Below are 21,653 nucleotides of genomic sequence, written 5' to 3' on the forward strand. Positions count from 1 at the left end.
AACCTTCTGTGCTCATCTTTATAAGAGACCAACATCCATGCTATGCTTCCACAGTGAAAGAAGCTCTTCAAGTAATTTATTACTGTACCCAGGAGTTCCTCATCTTTCAATCAGACTCCGGTGTCTCCTAAATAGCCGTTTTTACATGAGAATTCCCAAGCCCTTCCTACATGAAGACTGATGCAAAATAATGAAGGGCTTGGCCCCAAGAATATATATTAACAAACCCTTGTGAGGAGCACCTCACAAGCTACTGTACACCACCGTCACCAAGGCACCATGTACTGGGAGCAACTGATTACAGGAATGAGCTGCTGGTTGGAAAGCAGCCACCTACACTGCCTGGACTGCTGGGTAGAGGCACAATGCCTGCTTGGAGCCTGGGGAGCTCCAATGCCAACTGGCTGAGCTGGCAGAAGCTACAGCTATGGCTGTGCAGACACTGTAAATAAACAGGTTTCTTCTGTTTATCATTTTTTTTAGATAAAAAGACCATCCTAACAGTCTATCACCCATCACCGAAATGGGTGAGATTTGTGTATCACCTTGTGCATGTGTTCTACTTACATGCCTAATTTAGCAAAGCTGGCTCTAAAGGAGGTGGAAGTACCAGCAAAGCATGATACTCAAGCTCTCTGTTCCACCTAAGTACCAGCAGCTACACAAATTGGGACCTAAAAGAAGTAATGCACTTTTTCTTCTGCAAGTAATTTTATTCTTCTAAAGCAATTTCAGTAAAGTTTTACTATGTCCTATATGGTTGGATATACCTGTGCCACAGTGTCTCCAGCGAATAGAGTACAGCGTGTTATTTGGCTACACAGTAAAATGCTTTCGCATGTCATATATTTCTCCCCCATCAAACACTACACACTAGGGTCACACTTCATTAAGTAGATTTTCAAGGAAATAAAGATGAAAAAGGGAAGAACCCTTAATGAAAATACTGTTCATATTTTAATTTGCCTTCAAAGATTTTCTTTTATTCAGAGCAGCAATGACTTGAAGCAATTCTCAATTCATTTTGCTATACTCCAAGAAAAAGACTGTTTGGTTTGTCATGCTTGGATTAGGTGTGTCACTGATTTCACTCTCAAAAGGTATTTTACAAGTGTGCTTGTGGAAGTGTGTTTAAAGAAAGGTGTCACAGTCTAAAAGGTAAGTGTATGCCTTAAGTTCAGAGACTGTCTCAGCATCTGGAGAGCAGCCTTACTTTACAGCAGTCTATTCAAGCGTGTCAAAATCATTAACTGAAATGCAAATTAAAGCTCTTAGCAGGCTCTATCAAATAATAAAAAAGTTTTACTACAACTCCTGTAGGTGTTATTTTACAAAGCCTGGTTACACCAAATGAATTTAAGGCAAGATCTTTCTCTTTAAGCAGTCACAAGAAATCTAGCAATATTGAGGTAAAATTCTGAGAAACTCTTTGCTCCTCCCTTGCTGAATAAAGACAGATTCTGCTTGCTCTAGGTTTGTATAGTCCTTTGCACACTACATCCACACGTACATCTACACCCCCAGATTCTAGTGCTTCAGCTGCACAGCTCCAGTTACCAAACTGTGGGCATTAAAAATGCTTTTAATTTTGTAGATCAAAAACATAATGTAATAACTATGCAAAAAGACTTAGAATCTCCAGCAAATGTATGGTTTTCACTGATGCTTACTGACTTAAAGGAAGATAACCACTGAGAACTCTGCTTAGAAGTTACCTCCTGACACTGCCCTTCACCTCAACAAAGAGCTGTCATCATTTTACTGAAAGCCAAAACTAACTCAGTTCTTTCTGCTTGACAGGACTGCCAAGTTTATAGCAACAGAGCATCTTGGATACAGTTCCCAAAACCCACCTTCCCCAGATAGCCATAGCATGATGTACTTTTTCCTCCACACTACAACCGATGGGGGACAGCCTGATCCAGCAGTTAAGCCTAACAGCCATCAAATGACACATGAGTAATGAAGCTGGCTGTTAGCAGAAGTGTCTCTTTCATTTTGGTACCACAGGTACCAGAAGAAAGGGCACCCCCACCCCCCCCATCTGTGACAGAAGGCAAGGAACAGCTGATGTAACTGTTTAATACTTCTCCAGCCTCTTTCCTCTCATTTTCACAGTGGGGGCTGAGAGCAGAGGTAGCATCTGCCTGCCCTGGATTTCCACCTATTGTAGAAAAAAAACTGACTTGTTACAGTAAGTTATCATCTGGATTCTGATTTATTTTCTATGAGAAGTAATAACTGGATCTTCACAAATCCCAGACTCATATCTTAGTGAAAATCACTAGCTCGCAGCCAAAGCAATGAATCTAATGTTTGATATTTCATGTCTAAGTTTCCAGGGTACTGTATGTTTATAGCAGGTAAGGATAAAGTTTAATATTATACTGAACAAATAATCACACCATTTATTCTACACACAGTTTCGTTAGTTACTCTACCTAGGAGATTTTGCTTCATACTACAGCACCTTTGATTAAAATAATAAACCCCAAATTGATATGCACATTCAAGTTATTTAACTGCCTGGTATACAAACACATCATAGCTTGAATTCACAAACAAGTTATATGGGTGCCAAAATTAAATTATTCAATTTACAAGTTAGAATGAGAATTACAGTTTGTATTAGAGGGCAAAGTTTGTAGACATAATGTCTCTTAATATCAAAGCTGACTACAAAAAATCTGCAAGTAGCACTCGTGCAAATGTCCCTCTTTGGAGGAACTCTGAATGTAATTTTCTCCTTCCTTGAAGGTGCTTGGCATCTAATTTTGCCTTCACTATTTCAGTAACTAGGAAGACTGACTTTTTGAATAAAGAGATCCAGTCACTAACAAGTGTGGGGGAGCAAGGTACAAGCTGGATGAGTAGAAAGGTTTTCTTTGTTCGTACTGAAGGATCAGGAAAAGTGTTTCAGAATGCCACAAAACCATGGTCTTGTTTATGAGAGGGTTGAACCTAGTTGACCACAGTTCTGGTAGCTCTCTGCATCCTACCTGCACAGAACGATCTCCTTATGCAAGGCTTAACAAATGTCCGTGCTTCTCCATTTTCAATGCCGAAGGGTTTGCATACATTCATGTGCTAATACCAAACCTCCTGTTGTATTAAGGAGCGGAACCACATGTTGCAGTGTGACGAGCTTGTCCGGTTTCCACTGAGAATACTGTAACTTTAGCAGATAATTACAGAAGACAAAACATTCCAGGGACCTCCTTTGGTAGTTTGTGCCAAATACCAGAACATCAAGCTTACCAAGGAGAAAAAAAAAATTTTACCAATTCCATGGACACATGAAAACATCTTTATGAGTGAATGTTGACACAATTAATCTTTCAATGCTAATTAGAAAGCATGTTAAAGCTTCCAAAGCAACTTCCACCTTAAAAATACGATAGCAGGTCACTGGATTCCAAACATTCTTTATTTTATATTTGCTGCCATAGAAAGTAACCAAACAGCCCTGTTATCAGTGTTACTGGTGAAAAAGAACATGGGTCTTCTTTGTCCTGAAGATGTGATTTACATTAAGAAATCAGTCCAAAATCCTGATGTTAAGTACAAAAAGCAACTGTTTGAATTATAAAATACTGTATATACAGATATAAAAATGTTTCAGAAAGTGTTCCACAAAGTTTCTAAACTTTCAAGAGCAAATCTTCAGCAGGGTAAATAGGTTGTTGTCTTCAAAGGTGAACATCAGTTCATGGGAGCAGAAGGTCTGAATCTTTTTCTTCCTATATTACAGGTGACACAGGCTCTGATTTTATTCCAGCCAGGCATAAAATGATAATCCTAGTGATTAAGGTGTTTTTTCCTGGAGCTATTAATTTAACAAGTGCACTCTCTCTCTATAAAAATGAAATTTCAAAGAAATTTATACAACAGCTAAACTTTATAAAAATATAGATTTATAATTTTACACCAGGAATTATGCAAGGCAAGTTTCCATTTTTTAGAAATTATTTTTTATCCCTTGGAATCTTATCTATGGCTAGAGTGTAAACTAAAACAATGTGAAGTCATTAGCTGGTGAAGAAAGTTTCAAGAATCCCATTTTGTGGCATTTTTTTAGCCAAAATTAACAAACTGCTGCACTCTGCAGCGCTCAGCTTGTTGGTACTGGATATATTACACAGTAGAATCTTGACTTAATTCAGTGTTAAAACCCAAGTAAAACACATCCCCATTGTTCTTACTGGGGGAAAAAAAAACCCAAACCCAAATCCAAATAAATAAAATTAGACAATATTTCTATTTTGCTGTACTGCATTAACTCTTTACTGTGCAGTGGAGGCAATAACAAAGAATACAGCCAGTGATGAAGGCATGTAAAACTGAATACATACTGGAAAAAAACCCACTTTTATAGCTGTGTATATATATATATTTTATATATATATCTATATATATCTACATTGCAGTTATAACTGTCACCTCACAAAAGAGATTCAATGGACTGAACAATCATCTAGAAACTTCACCAGCTGAAGTTCTTCAGGAAGAACTGGCTTTCAGCTTGGACAGCAGAATTTCATTCTTACGGCATTCCTGTTAACAGAAATCAAACAGATAAGGAGGCAGTCACTCTTTACTAGTTACATCTTCACATCAGCAAAACAAATCTTTTATTTTGGGTGATCTCCAAGTAGTCTGGAGTGGCTGATGAGCTGAAAATAATTCTGATTAATCTATAATGGCATTCAAATGGTAATATTCATTAAACTTTCATTCGATAAACATTTTTTAGACATTCAAGCCAAATGGAATGCTGCTTGTCCATTCATCTGAAGTTCATAGGACTACAGAATGGTTTGGGTTGGAAGGGACCTTAAAGATCATCTCGTTCCAAACCCCTGCCATGGGCAGAGATCCCTTCCAGTAGACCAGGTTGCTCAAAGCCCTGTCCAGCCTGGCCTTGAACACTGCCAGGGATGGGGCAGCCACAGGTTCTCTGGGCAACCTGTTCCAGTGTCTCACCACCCTCACTCACAGTAAAGTTGCTACAAGCAACTAAAGCAGATCTTTTTACTTACAAATTAAATTAATCTGAAACAAAGATTACTTTTAGCTGATCTGGAACATCACAAGACAGTTTGCAAAAACATCAATGTTAAGGGCAGAACTCTAGGTCAAGAAATATATTTACATAGTACATGCCACCTGGTTTCAATTCCACAACAGCAACTTCATTTATTTTTAAGGATAGCAAGGTTGAGTAGAAGTTACTTCCCAAGGCAGCAGAAAAAAATCAATTTTAAAAACAAAACAAAAACCCAAAATCCACCTAACTTCTGCAACTACGATGTAAAATTCTGTCGGAAGAGCTGAATATTAGCTGAACGTATGCCCTAGAGTATATCATCCAAAACAGAAAGGAACAGTCTCAGCACAAAGCAGGACAAATTAAAAAAGATGTTTTTCCTCTAAAAGCTGAAACCAAATGACTATTTTGCTTGGCAGCATTACTTTGTCACTTATTATCATGGAGATAATAAGTAAGAGAAACACATTATGATGAAAAGCTTGGAAAAGGCTAAATTAACGAAGTGTTAAACATGGCTTTCAGAGTGGTTAGAAAACAAGGTCAATTCCTAAAGGCATTTATAACTACTGAGACTCTGGATTCCCTCCCTTATTCACATGCATTTCCACAACCCCCTTTGCTTCAATACCTAACTGCCTGTAGATTTTCAAAAGATTCCATTTGGAAACCTAAATATATAGCTTGCTTTATAACAAATGTTCCTTCCCCTGTACCATGGAGGAGTAGGCTAATCTATCAATGAAAAAAGAATTTCCAGAATCAAATTCAAGAGTCCAAGAAGGATGTGGAGATTACCACCAAGAGACACTGTGAACATGGTGCAGTAAGCACTGTGTCAGGGAATCTTGTGCATATACTAATGCACAAGTCAAGCCAAAAATGGGTCACTGAACACCTGACAGTTTACTTCAGCAAAAATGTTCTTACCTCTTTAAATTCTTTCACTGTTTTAAAGTAAAGCCTCTGTTTCTCTAGAAGCTCTAAATATTCATCATTCAACTGGTCTCTTCGCATTTTGTTTTCTTGTTTCTTCTTTTCCATCTGTTGATACACAGGACAGATAAGAGATCATTGTATACATTGTAAAAGGAATATACACACACACACATATATATATATGCTATATAAGGAACAATTACCTATGCTAAACAATGGGAGACAGGTGCTTCATAAGTGATAACCCTGGCTCGTGCTTTAAATGCAATGAACATTTAGGCCAGCTTTTAAATTAAAAAGCTAACACTGAAGTCTCAGTACCAGTGGTACTAAGGGTAGTATTCAGAGTTAAACTACAGCTCACATCTCTGCAAGCCAGGAATCCTGCTCACTGAACAAGCTTATTGCAACGATGACACAGTGAAATTATTAACAAAAACTCCCAAACAACCAAAACAATTAAAAAAAAAAAAAGATTCCTGATGAACAGATCTTGTTTTGGTTAGTTGCTAGTTGTATCAAACGAGGAGGGCAGGGACATCTTTGCCTTCCTATGCAATGCTGTTCTTGCTCAAGACCCACTCATAAGAAAACTCTTTTCTTTTTTCTGTGTCAACATTGTGACAAACATAACTTCAGTCCTAAATGTGAAGGGGATTGGTTCTTACTCTAGAATAGACTGCCTTCTCTCAGGGATAGTTCTAATGAAGTTCTTCCATCACAGCATCACAGATAAGTTTGGTGCTCGTCTGGAGAGTTAAATTTTCTCTCCATCCAGTGCTAAGGCACAACCACATAAAAATGAGCCCTGCTGTATTCCTCTCCCCCAAAATTATTTTTGCATACTCTGACAAGCTTTCACCTCCTAAATTTTGATAGGGAAAAATGCAATTCTAAAACCTGTAAGAATCCCCTAAAGCCCAACATTGCTAGAACACCTAGGACCTAGATTTTGTTTAGAGATAAGGCCCTATTACTATTCTTTGATAAATTGCTTCCTTTATGCATGACTCACACATCTCCCAACATACTCCTCATAAAGGAAACTGTCCTACTCTGTCCTCAGCAAGTCTCATGAATATCTGTTATTACACTGAAATGCTTGTTCACAAGTTCCTTGTCCTCAGTAGCAAGTATGTCTGATTTCTCCTTAGGCCTGTTTTACGATGCAATTACATATTATGGGCTTTGCAAACTGAAATTTTGGGTAGAAGGTGTATGGTCTTCAGGGCCGTACAGAAAACAAAGTGGATATACTGTGAGCACTTCAAATGCACAGCAGATAAAAGCTGAATAGGTAAGACTAAACCATGATGGGGATGAATAACCCTTGCAGTGTCTAGTCTATTGAAAAAGTCATCCAACAGCCTAGGCAAAGAAAAGAAAACCATGCCTTCTGCTGTAGAGCTGTTCCCCAAGGAATCATGTGAATTGTTAAAATTTTTTGAGCATCCATTTATTGTCAGTATCTTCACTGAGAAATCAACATCAGAAGGTAGTGAATGATTATCTACTCCATCACTAACAATTTTCTTTTTTTCCTCTCAGTTGAGATAAACTTAGCTTTTACATTCAGAAAATGTTTTTCTCAATTAGTTGTCACTGCCATCTCCTGCTGACCCAAATGCCTGCACCTAGGAATGAAATGTCACTTTTGACCTCCCACAATATGCCAGTGACTAAACTGCCAGTGCAGGAATGAGGCACAACTGAAGTGAGCTGCCATGGCTTTCAGCAACCATCAGAGATGCTGAATTGTATTTCCCCTGAAAATAATGAGCCTTCTGACAAGACAGCTCCCATCCATTTCCCTCTCTCTTATCTGTACAAGCAGTTTTTTTATTTGATATATTAATATATTTGAGAATATGTTAAGAGAGTCTAGAATGATTTCATGGACTTAAAAAGACTGAAGAGTTCAATTGCAAGAAAATGAAGTCAGTCACAGCAGACCTCTAAGTCTTCTGTCACTCCGTACACTTGCTTGGCTGTTACAAATTTCTCTGCATGTAACAAGGACAAGACAGAAGACAAAATACCAAACTCCTGGACAGTTTCAATTTGGAGTAGTTGTTTGCTGCAGCCATTAAAATAATGTCATTCTTCCAAAACAAAGATGTATAATCATCTCATAGTGAAGCTCATCTTCACTAGTCAAAACTGCACTGTTCTATTTTCATAACCTCAGTTTGATGCCAAGCCAGTCATTATGTTAACAGCACTGAAGACAGAAAGATGATCCACACATACAACCACCAGTATTGCTATCCTTTTTGCTGTCATTTTGTCCTCTCTGAAAATAAGAGGTCAAACAAATAAAAATAATTCACTGCAAAAAATGGCAATGAACTAGCCACTTCTTCAAACAGAGGTCTACAGTGTACAACATACATTTTTAGAGTAGTTTATTAGTGCAAAAGCTTTATTACAGTTTGAGCTGCACCCCATTCTGTTTTTTTTTATATACAAATGTTTATCATACTTGGATACTTGAAATTTTTGTTTAGCTGTTGAGATAAAACAGCCCAATACCTGGACAGGCTGCACTTTCAGTACATACTCTGCTGATTCACAGTTTATCATACTTCCATTTGAACTCAAATAAAGAACAGCTATAATCCACTACCAAGAATCTTGTGGCTCTACAGAGAAAGGAATCTCAGAGCCATTTTATGTGACTTAGGAAAATATCAATATATTCGCATATGAATATAAAAGAGTAAAACAACACAATCACAGAATCACAGTATAGTTTGGGTTGGAAGGGACCTTCAAAGATCATCTAGCCCAACCCCTTGCAATGAACAGGGACATCTTCAACTAGATCAGGTTGCCCAGAACCACAGGTTAGTAACTATCATTACCAAGAAGTACTTGAGCCAATTCATTGTATGCAAATAAGCCTGTGGACAGCTTTACTTGAAGCCGATGCTGGACCTCATGCTTGCATTGCCCCAAGCAACAACAGAAGTCCACTGAGGCTGTGCTTTTACAAAATAGCTCCCAAATGTTACCAAAGGCAGTTTTGCCACCTTTGAGTGAGCACTGGGGCTCCACTCCCACACAAACACCTTTCACTTGCTATACGGACACCACACACGTGCTAAGCCTTTTCTAAATCAGGTTAAAAACAATAAAAAAATAAACCCAACAACAACAAAAAAACACCAAAAAAAAACCAAAACCCTGAGTGGATTCAACAAGGTGTCAGATGAGTGCTGCAACTGGCACAAAGCAAGCTGATGGCTGGGAATCTTGTTAGGTGCTGCTGACTCTCTTCAGCAGCTGCAAGCAGCTTCAATCAGCTCCACCTGCCTGGGGAGCTGTACCTGAGATACAGGTCTGACTGTCCCCATGAAATCCAAATGGAAGAATTCTCATTGACTTCAGTGACATACAGCTGTTTCAAACATCTAAATCACTACACTGCCAATAATGAAGCTTCCTGTCAGGAGAGAAACGTTAATGATACCTCTGCTCTATTCTAGTCAGTAACATTAGTGAGGAGAAGTTTCTTACGAATGTGAAAAGAAATACTACTTGTTATTTGTTTTCTTAATTTGCAGCTCACATAATGGACTTCTCCATGCACAGGTATCCAAGAGGCTTTTCTGAAATAATTCCCAGGTTTTAGCATAGAAAGTGTGAAGTTTCTGACCTTCATTCGATTCTGTTTGATGCCTTCTACAATCTGCTCCATCTGCCGTAAAAACTGCTCCCGAGAACCAGAAGATGACATTGCTCTGGAGAGGGGAAAAAAAAAAAAAAGAAAGGTAACAACTGACAGAGATGTGGGACGTGTCTCACCTACAGTTGTCTTACGCATTTAGCCATGTCCAAGAATTCACATTGTTTAGCGTTCTAGGTAAAAAATTCACCTTTTTAATCACTGATTTTGGATAGCACTGCAGCTCTTCAGCTGGTATAAACTATCAAAGAGATGGAAAGGGAGACTTCAGAGTTCATCACAAGTGTTCTTCCTGTCAGTTCATATCTGTTCCTTTCCCTCATGTGTTGTACAGAAATAAACTGCTATGAGCTATCCAAAAGCACAAGCTTTTAAAACCAGCTGTTGTGACTATTAAGGGGTGCAGATGACTAGAAGACAGGCAAATATTCTAAAAAAAATAATTTCATGCCCTAATAGGGAAAGCCCAGAAGTAATTTTAGACTTGTAACATCTCTCAAACAGGCTAAAAATGATGAAAGAAAATACAATGCCCACATACCCACCCACCCAACAAAAAATCCAAAACCCAGGTGTCAATTACAGTATCTGTTTCTTCTGCCTGGACAGAATCAAAAGGACCTCATCACTGAGCAACACAGATCTACAATCCTTGCTGCAAAGGAAAAGATCTGAAATACTCAATTCCTGGGTTTTCTCGTAATTAAAAGTTTTGCACATCACAATCAGGAAAAAGAAATCAAAGTAAAAAATTCTGACTAAACACAGAAGGAAGCAGTAGGATAGAAGTAAGTAAAGAGATAATTACTCTGGGGATAACAAAACAAAAATCAAGCAACGAACAAAAAAGAAGCTTAGAATTTCACAACAGAATTACAAAATGATGTAACAGGAAGATTTGTTTAAAACTATTAAATGGGCATCCCCTCCCCCGTGACTCTCCCCAAAATTCATACCGGACTGTTTTTTAAGTCAAAATCCCCCAGAGAAAAATAAACACTGGCTGCACTGCAGACTGATATTCCAGTTCAAACTTCCAAGGAAACCACAATTTTACCTAAAGACTTCACACTACATCAAAACCTTTAAATACAGAATTAGTTTACAAGAAACATGTCTAAAAATATATCTGAGTCTAATGTTTTGTACCTAATGTACTAGCCACAATTTCACAAATAGAGAAAAATATTTAAATTAATGCCAGGAAAATTACAAGTACATGATTTCTTTCCACAACTGCAACTGAAGAGACAGATATTAAAAACATATGTTGGCTATAAAAGTTAGGTAATTCCAAGTCCATGATTCCCCAAACATTGGCTTAAACAGTATTAAGCTATATAACTATTTTATAAACTAGTTTATTAAACTAGTTTAACTAGTATAAACTAGTTAAACTAGTTTAATAAACTAGTTTATAAAAACTTATAACAAATTTTTTGTCTCTACAACTCATGCCCACTCCCATTTTTCCAAACTCATTGCAACTATCAAGAGAAAAAGAACCATTACTTACTGATGAAAGTTGTCATGAATAGAATTCAGTAAGTTAACCTGCGAATTAGAAGAAGAATTTGTCCATTCTGGCATGACTTTTCATGGACAATAAAATGAAATTTAGTTAAAAAAATTGACTACATATATATTCCCCTGGCAAGAAGACAACTGTATGAAAATCACCATAAAGTTACTTTCAGCACAGAAACCAAAAGACCATGTCAACGACTCCACATGTCATCCCACCAAACCACCACAATAAGGAGTAACTCCCCACCGCCCAAAAGTAACTCAAATTGTATTTAACAGTACTGAAGATGCTAGTTTTGAAGCTATTAGCAGCACAGCTGTGTCAAAAAGCTACAAATTAGGAGAAGATGCAACTTAGATCATCAGCCTAAAACATGAGGGAAAAAACCCCAACAAACAAAAAAACTCAACAGAAAAAAAACCCCAAAACTTATTTCTGCTTCTGAGACTGGAACAGTGTCTCCACACACTACCCTAAAAACTCACCAAGTTCTGCAGAACAGGAGGTGAATTCCTGCACTGCTTTCATCGTGCAGATGAGTTTTACAGGTTTCCACAAACAGCCATGCATTATTACTTACTTTACTTATATGCATTTTACAGGCTGTTAAAAGACGAAATACTAACAAGTACAGAATGGCATTTTGCATGCATGGCTTCTCTTATACTAACTTTGCATTGAATCAAGACAGAAATAGAAATTTGTAACAGGCATCGGGTATATTTCGTTGCTCTCAGTATAAACTCACCCACCTAATTAAAGTATACGTAGAATATATTCTATGGAACCACCTTTGATTTTTTTCGTGCTTTATCTATATTGCTGAGAGTACTAAAATTCACCAAGTAGCAATTAATGTGATTCTGCCTCTTGGCTTTGAATATTTTCTTGCAAGTCTCCTGTGGTTAAACTTTCCAAGCAGTTTCTCCCTTTGATGAATATTTTAAAGTGCTCTGTACTAAACAAACCAGAGCTCTGCAGTCAGAATAACTTGCTCCACTGCTATGGAAAGCTAAATTGATCTCTCCCAAATCAAAATCTCTCTTCCATCTGAATGAGACAGTGGTAAGCATGTGCATGGCAGAAACTGCAATTCTTCTTGACCTTACTTTGAAAAATTCAAACAGAAATTTTGAATAGACTCCAAAGCAGCCAAAATGCTTAAAAATTCCTGTTACTTGGAGGAAAGAAATTATTGCATGACTCATCAATATTTGCCAAGTCCACATCCCTGCCTCAAGATACTTCCAATAAGTGAGTTTAAGAATATAATTATAGTTTATACAGCAAAAAAATTTAAGTAATGAAAAGTAATAATGCACAGCTATTGTACAGTAAGAGTGCTGATGTGTTATATTACAGACAGTAAAATCAGTGTATAAACCCCAAGTCAAAGGCATTATGAAAAAAAGTTTAAAAGTATTTTAAATATTAATCACAAAGTATGATTAAAATACGAAGCGTACTCAAAAGACCTTTCATGCCAGAACTAACCTTTGTAGCCAAAATTTCACTGTGTAACAGTTCCCACTACTGTTATTTTAAAGCAATTATGCTCAGAGTATTTTATGAAAGGGTTGGGTTTGTGAGGAGAAAGGGAAAAAAACCCCAAAACCAACAACAAAACAAGAAAAAGCACAAGCATATTCCAGAAATCTCTGTGAGGCACTCATGCCAAAGGCATCTTTTTTACATTAATAGACAATATTTACTTGCTGAAACTTTGTTCTAATATTGAAAGCAAACCAAGGAAACTTCCACTAGATTCTATTTCTAAAAAAAGGCTGCTTCCGAAGACATTCAGAAAACTCTCTTGTGATTGACATCAGGCTAAAAAAACTCTTAACTTATTTGTCTTTTAAAACTATATTCATGTAAGTAAAGCCTGGAAATGGGGAAAACGCAAACACCCCCTACTCCCAAGACACTGAATTGTATTTGCAAGAATATTCCCAACTTATACAACAATGAAATACATCTGCTCTTTATTCTGTTCACTGTTTTTTATGTGCCATTACAAAAACAATCTTTGTATGCTTTATAAATTTGCAAGCTTGCCCTCAAAAAAAAAATCTGCATAAAACTAACCTCAGGGAGAAATTAAAGTCAGATTAATTTAATAGCTGCTACTCAATGTAGTATTTTAAATCTGGTACATTTTTATCTGCAACTTGCTGTATTATGAATACATTTCACTATTCCAAATAAGAAAATAAAACCAATGAAAGACCACAAGGAAAACAAAGAATGTGATAATCTTCTTACAGACTTCGGTAAGGCATTTGCTAGGACTCCTGGCAGCCATTACTCAACCCACTCTTGCACAGGGATGAGAAACTAGAACTAGATATTTAGGAAACAGTGATTAACATTTTCTTACCTCCTTTTCCAAATATACTTTTTTATCATCCAGTGTATTATAAAGAGTAAAGAACTGCTTCGTTTCTTTGTGCGTTGCTGAGACTGCAAACAAAAACAAAGGTAGAACAATAAAAGAGCATGAGGTGAAATGAAATCTGTAAGAATACTTTGTCAGCTTTACATAACATACTTTCCGCTATCAATAATGGCACACTTTAATACATCCTGGAATGATATTCCCTGTGCATTTAAACCTCCAGCACGGTTTGCAGCTATCAGATTTTATGAGAACACCACAGACAGAATACACATTGGCACTACCAGCTGTGCTTTCTTGACACTGTCTGTTCACCCTTCTTTCATATGCTTTATTCTTATACCATACAGCCCGCCGTGCTGCCAACAGCTGCCCACACATAGCTTGTCCACTGTGGTGGAGAGGTACAGGCTGAGCAGGGACAGACAGGAAACAGATAATCTGATAGCACTGTGTGGAAAGAAAGTGCATTGTCTTATATATTTCAAGGTAATCATGTGCAAGATGCCCAAGAAAGCTCTTTCTACTTTAAAGCTTTTTTTTTCCCTCTTCTTACAATTTAGAATTAAATAATGCTTTCTTTTCTAGTACTTTCTGGTTTAGGTGATTATAGCAGAGGTTGGTCACAGCTCACTGGGGAAGGTAAAGCTCAGACATGCATCCCTTTTGGGCCTACAAGATGATGACTGATATACAGATATGCAAAGTGCTCATCTATTTTTTGGTTCTTCAATGCCTAAGGAAATCTAAAATATTTGTGATTCCCAAGGGAAGAGTTTAACAGAGAAGGAGAGTTGGCAAAAATTGTTATGGCTAATATATTAAAGCACTGTGTAGAATCCTAAAACTGGAAAAAAAGGTATGGGTTAGAAACGATAAACCTGAGTGAAACCATGCTTCTTATTACATTAAACTCTGAAAGCTAACAAGTTCCCATCTTTAGATAAAACCTTTACTGAACTGATTTGCTATATTAAGCTCTTGAATGGAAGCATTTAGACAGCGTGACCTCCCCTCCCACATCACATCATCACTGAACATACAGATTTTGTAAGAAATATCAATTTTTGATTTGAATAATTCTGTTCTCCAGCTGAAGCCCAACAGCAACCCACAGCACAAAGCTGAATGTTTTAGTGACTGCTGCTTCTGCAGTAATGAGATGTTGGGGACCAAAGAGCTTTCTCATTGCTACAGGATGATTGTGACACATATTCTACACATGCTGTAGCCTCAAGAAACATACTGAGTACTGGGAGCCCGAAAGCACTGAAGAATTCAGGAAAACCTGGAACAGGCTTACTAATTGTAAGGGCTGTTCAGCACATTCCACAAAGATTTTCCAAATGCTGAAATAAAGCTGCTTTTAGAAGAACTGCACGAATACAAGGATCTCCAACAGGCTTACTTCTGCTGTGCTCTATTAGTTTGGTTTTTGCAGGACTGGAAGATAGGTTTCTCTAATCATTTCCTTCTTGCAGCTCTTCACTTTCTGGCAGCAGCTCTGGTAGTCACACATCTTTTATGAGTGGATTCCACATACCAACACAGAAGAAAACTTTTCAAGACTTCTACTGGGTTAGAAAGTTGTACCATTTTATAGAGCCTTGCGGGCACACACCACAGCCCACATAAGGTAAGACAGGCAAAGAAAGAAGAGGAAAAAGGAGCCATAGGGCTCACTGATTCTCTTGAAACCCCAGCTTAATGTTCTGAAGGAAAGATATTCAGTTTGGTCAAAAACAAAGCAGGAAATTTTATTACAGAATCACAAATCACTGAGACTGGAAGGAATCACTGAAGACTGCCTTGTCCCAACACCCCTTAGATCAAAGTTCAAAAATACCAGGGTTTGGCAACTCCAAATATCACCTGAATCTGGCTGAATGAAAAGCTTCTAAAAATACCACAATTCACAGGCAGACTTGCTAGAGGTTTTCAGGTCATTTTTCCAAAAGGTTAGCTTCTACATTCAAGTTCCTGGCTACAACTGAGCAGTGTGTTATGATAAGTAACTACACATATTTTGTACTATAGAAAACAAAGTCCCATAAAATTCAAAGCATCTTAGATCTACAAAGCTTCCTAAGTCTCTTCAATCTTAATCTTTCTTCATATACAAATGAAGCCCACATCTTCCAAGCAGGCAGATGCTTTGAGCATAGATTATTTGTCTGAAGTCACCTTGACATGACAGAGAAAACCTGTAGAAAATTTAATGCAAGACAAAGTTGTCTTTATAGCTGGACTTGATTAAATAAACTGCACAGTACACAAAAAGCAAAGTGAGGGGAAGGAAGTACTGGATTTGTACTCACTAAAGAAGTACATCTATTCCATGCATTGAATCAGATAACACATAGAAGATACCACATGATTATGTCACCAGAGATGCTTCATCAGGGCAAAGGATTTGCATCAAATTTAGATAAAAATTTCAGAACTGCTCAACCTTCAAGAGCTTGGTTCACACACATTAAATAAATGCAAAATATCTTTAGAACACTAGCTAATTCTTCTTGATAGAAACTTATTTTAGCTTATGCTAATATGAAAGCTACATCAAATATAGACTGGTAAATATACCGGTCTGTTACCAATTTAATGGAATAACTCCCAAATTTTATTTGGTTTGTATGCTCCATACTATCTATGCACAGCAAGTGCACAGCATACCTATCCAAAAGTTCAACTGAGCACATTTACCTGTTTATAACATCATAAAAAAAAGTTAAAGACAATTTGTAGTCTAATCCTACCAAGATATTGCAGGATATTTATTTTGACACAGTTTGGTTCAGAACCAGATATCTCACGTCAGTGAAAACAATGCAAGCAATCTAATGTTAAGAGCTATTAATTAAACACACCTAAAATTTACTGCAACCTCATTTGTACATGGTGAATTAAGGACTTTCGAAAAACACATTATCCAAAGTGACTGAACCTGTTGCAGACAAAATTCACTCCAGAGATCCTGTGCATCAAGTTTCACGCTCAATAAAATTCTTCTAGCCAGTTTATAAAACCTTGAAAATAGGGTGTGTAACATGAATACTAAAAGGTCCTTAAGAGATCACAGAGTTAGCAAGCGCTGTTGTTATATGTTATATGCTTAAAAATGCAATTGCCCTCCTTTCAGGGCTTTAGCTTTTAGCAGGATGTTCCTGCTAGATATACATACCCTGACTGTAAAGTTCAATAAATCTCTTCTGATACTGTGTTAGCTCAGCTCGGCTGGGTACTTCATCAATCTTGCGCTGCAAAATGGCTATTTCTCTGTTTCTTCTTGCCTGAATAGAAAGTTAGGAAGGGAGAAAACAAAGCCTATTCTTGTTCTCTTCTTAAAATGGATGAAGCCCCCCCAGCAATATTGTGTTACTAAATAATTAATTTAAAAAAGCATTGGCAGAGACTCAATTTCTTTCGTAACTGATTTGTGAAAGAAAAATTTTTAAAAAAAGAAAAACCCCAACAAAAAGTAGGATTAGAAGTGACAAGGTAAGAAAATGTCAATAATTTTGAACAAGCAAATTTATGAAGAGTTACTCACCAGTAACAGACGGATCTTTTGAAGCTTTTCTTTCTCAGTTTTGTACTGCTGTTCTATAATCTTATTCGGCTCCTAGAATTTAAGAACCCAAAACAACTGTGAATTACAGTAGCATGAGGGCTGCAGTGCAAAACCACACAGACTGGGTTTATTTTCTGTATTTGTCCACTTCCCATTTAATGGCTCCCACAATAACACCACCGTTTGCTCTTATATTTTTTTTAAACAATGATTCATAATCTGCTTGAAAAACCTGACATCTTTTACTGTAAACAAGTGCATTTTGCTGGCTTTTAAGCCTTTGATATTTTAGTTGTTAAGGTCTGTTAATGATTTTTCCACTGTTTTACAACAGTCACGCTTTAAATTAAGATATATATCACCAGATTGCCCATACTCCTTGTCTGAATGTTTATACTCCGATTCAGTAGGGGAGTTAAGGACAAACAAGGTCCAGGACATAATATAAACCCTCTGACATGTATTGTAGATTTCTTTGATTGTGGACTTAAATTTTTAATCAAGAAAAAGATTATGTTTAAGACTTAGGTTTACATTTTAATTTTTCATTCTGTGTTCAGAAGAACAGCATGAAAATCTGTTTTCTACCTGTAACCTACCTCATCTCAGAGGCATTGATGTATCAAATGTTTACACACTGAAAATACAAGTCATTCTAGCTTTTCCTTTTCTGTGCATTATTCGTTGGCATCAGGATGGATGCACTTGTGTTAAAGCCTAATCTCTGCCAGTTACTCACGGAATGCAATGTACTGAGCCACTGAAAACTTGTGCTTTCATCCTTCAAACAAATTCACATTTAAAAAAAAAATCAACCAAAACAAACATGCTTTCTGAGGAAGACCTGTTTTTCTCAGAGATATGCACTGCTCTTAACACAATATCCAGAGATTTCCTTCTCTGGTACTATAAAGAAGACACAAAAGCATCTCTAAGTTAGCCCACGGATTCTGCAAGAACAACAAAGAATACTACAGCTATTTTCAGTCTACTGTATTTCTACGATTATTAGCCTGAACTGTGGCTTTACCAGTGGGGAGTGGGGACAGAATTTTTCAGAGAATGCAACAGGTACTTAAACACTTACAAGAATGCCCTGAAAGGAAGCAGGGCCTGAATGAAAATTTTAAAGCACAAATTGAAAATAAAAACTTACACATTTGTTATTACCTGTTCCTCCCAATTTTCCACTGCCTCAGCTTTCAAATTCTCAATACTTTGTTGAAGTCTCTCCATTTCTTCCTTTAAAACAAGAAAAAAAAAAGTTGCTCTTAACTGAGACCTATCCTCTTACAAGGGGAAAACAGAAAGCTTGATAACATATACCTCTAATGAGCTGATGCACTTTATATTTGAATTTAAGATTAAACAGCATTCCCTGCTTAAGGGTAAGGCATCCATTATTACTCATCATATAAAACTGTCTGCTTTTATTAAACACAGGAACAGCCTTATTTCTTAGCTAGATCTAGTATATTTGCAAGTAAGGCAACTAATGACTGACATGGAAAAAGGAACTGAGGAAGCAAAGAAATATTACGTAGCATCAGCATGACATAGGACTGCAACATACGGCATTTGTAAAAAATGAATGAACCTAAAGTTACTTGCAGGCTTCCATTACAAACCTGCAGTTTTCATTACAATTTTTTAGTACTTTCCAAAGCAGTATGTATGGGAAAATAATGATCAGTCTATGCCTCTGGGCACTGTTTCTTTTTACTTCTTTGCATTCTATTGAATCCCACCCACTATTGTTCAAATAGAAGAAAATGAAAACAATTCTCTCTGATCACATTTCCAGGTAGCCCATAAACACAGCAGTAAACAGGGCAGCAAAACATAGCAATTAAGTGGTAAAACTGAAATGTGCTCTGAAAACTGCAATAGCTTCATCTCAGTCTGGTTTCTTTTGGTGGGTTGCTCCAAAGCTCAGTGCCTTCACAAAGCCCTCCTCTTTGGCAGTCTACCTCTCCTCAGGTTACTGTTGGCTGCATTATCCAAGAAAAGACAACCTATTTCAGGTGTGAATAGCACAGGTGGGTATTTAGGACAGCCCAACCTCAAACTCAAGATTTTAATGTTCCCTGTCAACCCACCCCAGGTTGCTCTCAGCAGAATGGTAACGGGAACAAGAAAAGCCACAGCTGTGACCAGTATATGGCTGATATAGTCTATGTCTACGAACTGTCTGGTGTTAAAAAATCCAGGCACAGCAGAACATTGAAGGCCACGCTAATTCAGATGCTAAATTTAGCACCCTTCCTTATACCTCCCTGCCTCAGGGTACGGGATAAGTCCTCGTTAATTTGGTTCTGTACTTCTTGGACATCAGCCTTGTTACCGAAATGATATACTGCAGAACTGGGCAACTGTTCATAGTTCTGCTGCAAATCAAGCTGGCGGCAGAATTCCATAAAAACTTAGAACTACCAGTAAACGGGGGAAGGGGACAGGGACAGATGACAGACAGCGACACAACAAGACAACAAATCAGGAAGAAGTATAATGCTTATTTCCAAAGTTTTAAGTGAATCCTTACTTAAGAAACTAAAACTTACCCTACAATGTGCTTTGAACTCCTGCTCCTGGCTTTTTAGGTTTTCATTCATGGCCACCAGTGCTCGCAGACTCTGTAATACACTAAATTTGAAGATCCAGTAAACCACATTAGATTTTCAGTTTCTGATTTAAATAGATGGCAAACTAAAAGACATTAGACCAAGCTTAGTTCTAAATAAATTTCCAATAAAACCTGTGTAAATTAAAAACCCAAATATCACCACTGATAAATCAAGGTCAAAATAAACATGTAATATTACACTGAGTATTTTGATGGTTTTGCTATGTTCTGGCCTCATTACTGTGGAAGTTTTGAGAGACTCCTGTTTAGTGTATGTGAGATGAAGCCTTCAAATATGAAGAAAATAAGTAGATGAGGCCTTCCTGATTTATCAGCTGTGTCTAGGGTTGTTCTGCTCTAAACATCTACACTTATTTTCAACTACAGATCAACACTTTTCATTCCAACTGAATACTATGGTAATATTTTAACTCTCTTTGGAAAAGAAGCTGGAAACTAATTTCTAAATTGTAGTTATTTGTTTAGGTTGACAAAGCAAGAAACATTGAATGATTGATTTTCAAACCACTGATTTTCAGAATTTCAAAGGTCACAAAAGAAGTAACTTACCTAGAATCTGCCTGGGATTCTATAATTTCTAAGGCTGCCAATTCTTTGTCCAGCTTTTCACTGTAACTCTTAACCTAAGGGTTGCAATTAATAAGTTGAAAAACAATTCTAGACATGAAATAATTCATGGTATTTAGCTTTGTCAAATGTCTTCTCCATTTAATACATCCCTCTACACACAAAGCTTCTCAAAAATGATTCAGCTAGAATCAGTACACAGAAAAACAAAGAAAGATTACCTCTGTTAATGTCTTTTTTGCTTCAGTGCATTTTGCCTGCAGATCAGTACATTTAGCTTGCAACTATTACGAAAGAGAAAAAAAAATTATGCTAATTACACCTGTAATTGAGAACAGCAGTATTTGACCTGTTAATAGTGCTTGCCTATTAAATAATAGGCTAACCATCAAACACACTCTTTTCTTGTCATCTACCCTGAGAGCATTTGATTGCAAGAACTCTGATTGAATATTTAATTAATAACAGCAATCATTTTTAACCTGACTTTCTAGATGTCTGGATGTCAACAGAATGGTAACTTACTGGATAAAATCTCTGCTAAATCTCAATGTTATTTAGCCTGGTTACACTGGTCTAGTTTCATACCAGGCTAAGAAGATAGCCTCATTCTGTGCTTTTCCAGATAAGTTAGGGTGATTTGAGATTTGCATAAAAGTGTGGTGGCACCATACCACAGACATGCCCATATAAATTAGGAAAGCTTATTTATGTTTTTCTTTTGTGTAACTATGAAAAGTCTAGTAAGAAGGCAGTTAGTAAAACATCACTGCATATTTCACTTGTAAAATAACTTAGAGACCAGTTTTAGAAGACCCTTATGATTTAAGCATCCTTATTTAAGACAACATTGCAAATAGCAACAATAAAAAATGGGACATAGGTTAAAAGTGGAGCAGAAGTGCTGCAAACAAAGAAATGCACGTTTAACTTTCTGTTCCACTTCTCATGCTGGTTTAGTTTGCTGTTCACAACACGGAGATTTGACTCAACACTCGTTACTTTCCACGTCTGAATTTATAAGAGAGCTTTTTAATATTTTTCACCAATAATTCAAAATGTAAATTTAAGCCTGCAGTTCATATCTCACAAAGCTTAATGATCATTTTTTATAACAACTCTTGCTGAAACTTACTGCAGTACTGAAGCCAGAACTTCACAACCATTTTTCAGAAGGGTTGTCTTGATTATCACCAAGTTCAAAAGCTGTCTTTAGCAAGTAGTTAAAAAAAAACCACCAACAAAAAATAAACCCAAAACCAAAACCC

The 21,653-nt window shown here is 37.0% G+C and overlaps 1 protein-coding gene across 1 annotated transcript in view; it reads right to left on the reverse strand.

The window, feature by feature from the left end:
* Positions 1-3,409: 3,409 nt before the first annotated feature.
* CCDC93 (coiled-coil domain containing 93) overlaps positions 3,410-21,653 on the reverse strand; it is a 50,049-nt gene continuing 31,805 nt past the window's right edge. Inside the window, exons 13-23 of the mRNA XM_005153775.3 lie at positions 20,607-20,669; positions 20,368-20,441; positions 19,736-19,817; positions 18,345-18,416; positions 17,154-17,225; positions 16,785-16,893; positions 13,583-13,665; positions 11,191-11,228; positions 9,645-9,729; positions 5,978-6,091; positions 3,410-4,554 (exon numbers count right to left, since the gene is read on the reverse strand). Of these exons, the coding sequence (XP_005153832.2) occupies positions 4,501-4,554; positions 5,978-6,091; positions 9,645-9,729; positions 11,191-11,228; positions 13,583-13,665; positions 16,785-16,893; positions 17,154-17,225; positions 18,345-18,416; positions 19,736-19,817; positions 20,368-20,441; positions 20,607-20,669 (846 nt within the window). The 3' untranslated portion in view covers positions 3,410-4,500. The remainder of the gene's footprint in view (positions 4,555-5,977; positions 6,092-9,644; positions 9,730-11,190; positions 11,229-13,582; positions 13,666-16,784; positions 16,894-17,153; positions 17,226-18,344; positions 18,417-19,735; positions 19,818-20,367; positions 20,442-20,606; positions 20,670-21,653) is intronic.

Source organism: Melopsittacus undulatus, chromosome 4, assembly GCF_012275295.1.
Source record: "Melopsittacus undulatus isolate bMelUnd1 chromosome 4, bMelUnd1.mat.Z, whole genome shotgun sequence".
NCBI classification, from domain to species: Eukaryota; Metazoa; Chordata; class Aves; order Psittaciformes; family Psittaculidae; genus Melopsittacus; species Melopsittacus undulatus.